A 7,295-nucleotide genomic window follows, 5' to 3' on the forward strand; every position below is an offset into this window, starting at 1 on the left:
TCCCGGACATACTTTAACATGAGATATACAAGGTGAAAATATCTAAAACATAGCAAAAGAAGCATAAAAAAGCAAGTGTAGCGAACCAAAGCAGCTTGAAGTTGAATGGCTAGTACAAAACAACTGTTTACCATTTTAAAGATTAACTCTTACTCTAATTCTCTTATTCTTCTCTTTACTGTTCTTTGTGCATTATAATTAAACTCAATGCACGATGTACCTTCACCGTTCCAAAGACAATGCCAATGCCAATCGTGTATTGATTTGTGACATTAATAATAACAATAAAAAGGACATAAACAATAATCACGCACGTTTGAACAGCTGTAAAAATAAAATATTAACAAAAAAAATGTAATTATACCTAAATTATATTAAAATAGTCACTCTGTTTGCACCGAAATGACGTGAAATATTGAAAACAATCATTAACGACTGAATATAAATCACAATAAAATACATTGAAATAGTTTTCATGTATTATGTGTGTGATTGGAGAAATATTCTTTGGATAACGTTAAAGAAATATTATATTCAATAACTATGTCTACATTAGGCGAGTCACCAGCAGTTCTTGCTAAACGCAAACACGTTAAAAACAATCTTTGGTGTCCGGTTAGTATTATCACAGCCTTTGAGTGCATCTCTTTGTTTTTGTAAAGAAGTGTTTTGCAGGGTAGCCATTTCTTCGGAAAACTCGGAAATTGCTTGAAAATACATACTATTATTCGGTGACTTCCGGGTAACTGGTGGTAGGAAGTGTTCTGAGTCCGCACGAGTATATACCACCACCCTCGTCATGATAATCACCTTATCGTTGCCGCCGCTGACTACTTCCCGAATCCTGATCACGCAGGAGCCAGTCACCGTCGACGCCCTAGACACGTCCTTACGGATCCATCAGATCCAATAAATTTGCACTAGACGCCTTCAGCTCTAACACTAGGAGCAGGCTTAGGGACCCCGTTAAGCGTACTCATAGAACTCGACAAAGAGTTCGACATGCAACCTAAGCCATGCATCAGCCCGCTGAGTTTCTCGCTGGATCTTCTCAGCGGGTCGCAGTTCCGATCCGGTAGTAGGTTCATTCGCGAAGCAGCTGCTCTTGAATTGTTAGGCCTCCTTCGGAGGCGCTCGAGCAACTGTTAGCAAATCCCACCTCTCCTGGCTGAGCTTTTGCTCGCCCACCTGTCCTGGTGAAACTGGAAAGGCCTCCAGGCCACCAGTAAAACATCAATCATAAAAAAAACCATCACCTTGCCCATTTCTGGCGTGAAACATTAATACGTTTCGCTTTGAATGGTGGCACAACCGTTATACTGTTAAAACTGAGATCTTAGAACTGTTGTCTCAAGGTGGGTGGCGGAATTTATGTTGTAGATATCTATGGGCTCCCGTAACCACTTAACACAAGGTGGACCGTGAGCTCGTCCACCGATCTAAAAAATAAATATATACATAAAACATTGATGAAAGTATTAAGAGAAACCGGTCATGTACCTACGTGTCGTACTGGACACAATAAAGGGTCACTTATTTGGGATGAAACTCCACGATTCAGTTCAACTTAAAATAGGCATATGTAAAAGTAATGAAAATTAAAAAAAAATCGATTTTCAGAAAACAAACGTTGAGGACGACCCGTGGTGTGATCCTGACAATCCAAAGATGATAAGTTACAAAGATACGGTTAAAGCCACATCGGTTATCAAAGAATACATCGCCAAAACTCCTCTAAATGTATTTATTTCATTTGTTTCGATAAACCCGAATACTCACTGTTCCGTAATTTATGTTTATTCAATAATTTTGTTCTTTTTAGAGATCTAAATGCTGCGTTCAGTTTAATATGGAATTGTATTACAAATTCGAAACCGTTCATCGTACGGGAAGGTCATAATTTTTCTATCAATTATTTTAAGAACATTAGACATACTTACATTAGGCGATATTAGTTGATAAAGATATAAGACTCCAGCGAACTGGAGCTACTACTGCTTTTTACACGTTCCCACTGATTTGGGTCGGTCATCTAGATTCGCTGATTCTAGAACCATACCGTTTCCACGGTCAGTTGACAACAGAAAATGTCGGTTTCAAAATATTTATAAACCGAATACAACGCACAACATGCCTACATAAAGAAATTGTGTAATATCTTCCTCTTTCGCCCACTGAGTTTCTCGTCGGATCTTCTCAGTGGGTCGCGTGTCCGATCCGGTGGTGGATTCTGCGAAGCACTGCTCTTGCTAGGGCCAGTGTTAGCAACATTCCCGGTTTGAGTCCCGTGAGCTCACACACGTCAAGGAGAAGCTGAAATAGCCTCTTAAGGCTATCAGCATAGGTAGGAGGAAGAAAAAAAAAGCTTAACTGTCTCTCTCTTTCGCTCTCTCTCTATTCTATATCTCGAATAACTAGAGAAACGGGTAGTATTTTAATTGCTGTAAATTCTTGTCAGCCCATGGACGTCCACTGCTGGACATAGGCCTCCCCCAAGCCACGCCACAAAGACCGGTCCTGCGCTGCCTGCATCCAGTGGCCTGTAAATTAGAAATTTATAAAAAATTGTATTTGGGGACGATGCCACCTAGAGGTTGAAGTTTTAATTGTAATCTATAACGAATGTTAAATTGCTTCTTATTTGACAGAAATAAGAAAATCAACACACTTCCACCGTAAACTAAAAATATAATAAATCCGACAGCTTTCTCGAGCGTGCGGCCTTGTATTCATTGTCGATGTTGGATGACGAACAGCGTGCTGCAGGAGTCATAACTGCTTCTCTTGGAAATTGGGGTTTGGTTCGAAATGCTTCACAATATCATTATTCTTACCGCTACTTTTTATCGGCGAAGGTGTGCGACAACTGAGACACCCCTCACCCGATCGGTACTAGGCTGAATTTCGCTTAATTATATTAATACAAGGTGTTAAATACAAACGTACAAGAAAAACGAGAATAACTGACAACGCTGGTGAAACCCTAAATAATAGTAGGTACCAACCGCCTAAAGCAAAACAACATGGACATTTCAATGAAGAGTCGAATTCTGAATAATATTTATTTATTTCTCTCTTAAAGGTATGGTACAAATACAAAATAACGTTTTATTTTGTTAGCCTTCGAAAGAGCTGAAGTCTGTGCTAGATGCAAATACCTGTATTACTGATCTCCAAGCTCCTTGCTTCCTAGGTTAGATTTAATGAAGTTATTTTTTTCATATTCTGGTTTCAGGCTCTAGCCTATCATGGTCAACGTCTTAATGTTCCTGTCACTGTCGTAATTCCATATACTGATAAATGCAAAGTGATATTAAGATGCCAAAACTACGGAGCTAACATCATACAGCACGGAAATGATCTTTCCGAAGCCATAAGAAAAGCATTTATCATAAAATCCGAAATACAAAACTTGACTTACATAAATGGGTAAACTATTGCATACGCTAATTGAGTTTATAAAAAAAGGAAATTAAAAAAATATATTTGAATACCTATAAATTTTATAATATTTAACAGTTACGACCATCCTCATGTGATAGCGGCCTCCGGTTCGATCGCGTTGGAAATTTTAGAGCAGCTCCCGCAAACCGATGTTGTTCTTGTGCCTGTTGGTGGAGGAGGGTTAATTGCTGGCATAGCAACGGTCGCCAAGAAATTGAAGCCGGAAATAAAGATTTATGTACGCTTGTAATTATTCTAAATTTTAAACTTTTATTTCCATATACTTAAAACACGAACGAAAGACTTTTGTTTTCGAAATAAACAACCCAGTTGCTACTAGATGATCTAAATCATAATATCTAAAATACTATAGGGAATCGAACCGAAGAAATGTTGCAGCTTCTTCAAAGCCATGGAAAATGACAATCCGTTTCAAACTGTGGTTGGAGCAACAGTCGCTGAACTGCTTGCAGTACCGAAGGCAGGTTGCAACGCTTTTTACACAGCGAGGTCACTTATAGACAAAATGGTATATCGCTCAATAAATTGTCTGTGCTTTATATTATGCAAGCAAGTATACGCAATAATCAATAAATCACTTAAAGGTTTTAGTCGAGGACAATTGGATTTCTAGAGCAATTTTACATTTGACTGAAGAAGAGAAAATGGTCACGGAGGGTGCGGGTGCGACTGCTTTAAGCGCTTTCTTTGCTACTCCCATTATTTTACCAGAACTCAAAGGGAAAACGTCAGTATCAATAGCATTCATATCATTATTTAATAACGTGTAAATTGAAACAAAATAACCATGTTTAAACCCGACTAATCCAGACAGAGAGAAAGAGAGTAAAGTTATAAATGGCGTCGTTTGGCTAAATGACTAATTGGTTGACTAAATGGTTGCCTAATTGGCTAATTGATGGAAAGTCTATTTGGTTAAAGCGAAATTTCGCTTAATACGTGACATTTATCTTTATAATTAAGGGCCCGTTTATTTGGTATTCGTCATAACAATTCGATGTTTTTAATTGATCTTCAATTAAGTTTACCTCACTCAAATAGGTGAACTAGAGTGTTAAGATATTTTTTCCAAATTTTAAACTTTAAATGGCTCTCCTGTAAACTTGCAAAAATGTCACTTAAACCTGGATATATATATTATTATATTCTGAATTTTCGGTCGACGAATAACGGTACCTGTTCCACATTCTTATCAACATTCATCATTTATCATAATCGGTTACTCTTGGCAGAGCAGTCGTGGTCATGTGGAATTCTTGTTTATTAAAGTCTTGACAGATGTTTTCCATGGTTTGCGAACTGAGGCTTGGCGCACACACTTCAACTTCAACAAAAGTTTTTAAAATAATCAATATATCAAAATAATCAGAAATAAATCGACGCTATAGTAATGCCAAAATGAGTTTATTTGTAAGTTTTAGTTTTAGAAGCTGAGGATAGCTCGAGATAGCTGCTAGGGATTGAATTAGAAAGAGTAACCAGTTTTTGCGCGATAATGTGACGATGCAAAAAATTAGCATCCATAAATTTAGAACATATTTCATTATTTTAGAATAACAAGTATAAGAAGAATTAAATTGCCACACCCACATAGTCAATAATATTAAAAAGACACTTTTATATATCCGGTGTTTTAATTAAATAAATATATATGTTTTTGCTGTTTTCCAGTGTGGTTTGTGTTGTTTCGGGAGGTAATACTGACTATTTCACCTTATCCCGAAACATTGAGCGAGCAAAGGCCATCGAAGGTCGTCTCATTAAAATGAGGGTAAGAACTAAAACGCTCCGTAATTTCAGTTTCGCGATGAATATCTCATATTTATAAATTTTTTTAATACAGTTCACACTTTCTGGCGACCAGCTTACGGAGCAAAGAGTAAAGATTCTACGGATTATTGCCAAGACCAGTTGTAATATTCTTCAATGTCGGTGTGAAGAAGCTCTACTAGAAGAAAGCTTTCGGAAAATCTACGTAATACGCATTGAAATTTAAGCATTATCTTTATTGTGATGAAGAGCTCACGGCCTACCTGATGCCTAACATTAAGTAGACCCTGAGCCCAAGATATCACGGCACGTATGCTGCCGCATTTGGGACATTGGATTAAAGTCTCAATTGCATTTGGGCACCGAATATCTGCTTAGTCATCCAACCAGAACCCAGGATTGTTCCACGGTCAAGTGTCATTCAGGCGTAAAAGACGATTGTGCCGACATACCGACCTATACCAACATACATAGCAGTGCGGTTCCCGGCTCAGAATTGGATCAATCCATATCTTCCAGTGGGTGTCGTAAAAGGCGACTAAAAGTATTTTTCTGGCTACCGTCTTATACCAACGATAGCTTTGCCAAGGAGAATTGACGACGGGCAGGCGGCCGGTCGTAAGGCTCTTGTCAAATTCCTATGCGGCATTTACTGATGACCTGAATAGAAAAGAGGACACGCTGCGTCGACCCCACATGTCACATGTCTGTTAAAATCAGGTGGGCTGTGAGCTCGTCTACCCATGTAAGCAATAAAAAAAAAAACAAAAAAAAAACATTGTGTGCGATAAAGGCAAGAAAAAGAAGACGTCAAAACTAAGCCAGCAATATTTAAAAAATATTTAGTTATTTTCGAATAAATTGGTTTGATTTATCGAGATAGGGACTTTCTTTCATCATCAGTTTACAGGCATCCACTACTACACGAGGTTCAGCCGAATAGCCTCTGATAATTCTATTCTCTACCTGTGCCGGAGAAGATTCTATTCTCCTTTAATCCTATTTATTCTTTTTAGTTCACACTTATCTGTGAGACGGCGAGTTACGAACACGCCTGTGTTGTTAAACGTATCATGGACAGTCTGTTTCTTGATTACAAATTTTCTGAAGATCCTTATAACCCGATACAAAGCTGCGTTTGCTTCCCGAACCCTATGCTTTATTGAATCATTAAAGATATTCGAACGATAACTGTTTTTTTGTGTTGACTTTAATGGTTAGATAGTCTCGACGTTCAGATATCAAAATATGATTACTGTCTCACACCAAATTTAGATTTCTATATAACACACACACACACATTCGTCTTATTCGTTGATGGCTTCGCGGCAAAATACGAAAGGTACCGGTCTACCACCAGCACGTAGTTCATTCCTTGAAACCGTAAATCATTATAACTGGTGTCGACAATTACATATTTATTTCTTTTTATTTATCACAATTCAAGCACTTTATCGTAAATTAGTGGACTTAATGCTTAAGGTATCATTTACCAGTCGACGAAGGGTGATACAGAAAAGAACTTAGTAGGTGCATTGTTTAAATAACTAAAGGAAATTTATAGTGCCGTCGAGTATTCTAACAAACTTCAAAATAATAAAAAATTAGCTACTTTTTTTATTTATTACGTAGATTGGTGATCAATATCTGGTCCTTGATTAGTGGTTACCGATGCCTTGAGATGCATATCTCAATTATAAACTGATTACGTAAATTTTAATTCCTGCGAGTTTGGTTTTTATTACACGACGTTATTTATTCAAAGTTGAAGTCATTCGTGAGCTCGAGGTAAGAACGTATTTGATTTGAAAAAATTGCCCGTGCCTGCGGGATTAGAAACACAGGTAGGTATCGCATCGCTCAATGTCCGTCTCTCTGCGAAGTATTTTATGCAGAGATCCCGTAATAATCTTCTTTCTATACATAAAAGGTATTGTCATTAGCGACAAACCACAATGTTTAAATTGTTTACAAGGTAAACGTCATTGTAATGTTACATTAGATTTTTATTACGAAAAAAAATTTCATGTTTTAACAAAATCCTACAGATTGATTTCCTC

General features: G+C 37.5%; 1 protein-coding gene across 1 annotated transcript; it reads left to right on the forward strand.

Moving 5' to 3' along the window:
• Window positions 1–303: 303 nt before the first annotated feature.
• On the forward strand, window positions 304–6,454 carry LOC114245731 (uncharacterized). The gene is made up of 11 exons (XM_028177993.2): window positions 304–615; window positions 1,621–1,740; window positions 1,823–1,893; window positions 2,705–2,801; window positions 3,236–3,429; window positions 3,520–3,682; window positions 3,818–3,973; window positions 4,050–4,192; window positions 5,137–5,236; window positions 5,309–5,440; window positions 6,252–6,454. Exons 1-11 carry the CDS (start codon window positions 544–546, stop codon window positions 6,399–6,401), a joined length of 1,398 nt encoding a protein of 465 aa, XP_028033794.2. The 5' UTR covers window positions 304–543; the 3' UTR covers window positions 6,402–6,454.
• The last annotated feature ends 841 nt before the right edge of the window (window positions 6,455–7,295 follow it).

This window comes from Bombyx mandarina, chromosome 25, assembly GCF_030267445.1.
Source record: "Bombyx mandarina strain Sakado chromosome 25, ASM3026744v2".
In the NCBI taxonomy this organism is placed as follows: domain Eukaryota; kingdom Metazoa; phylum Arthropoda; class Insecta; order Lepidoptera; family Bombycidae; genus Bombyx; species Bombyx mandarina.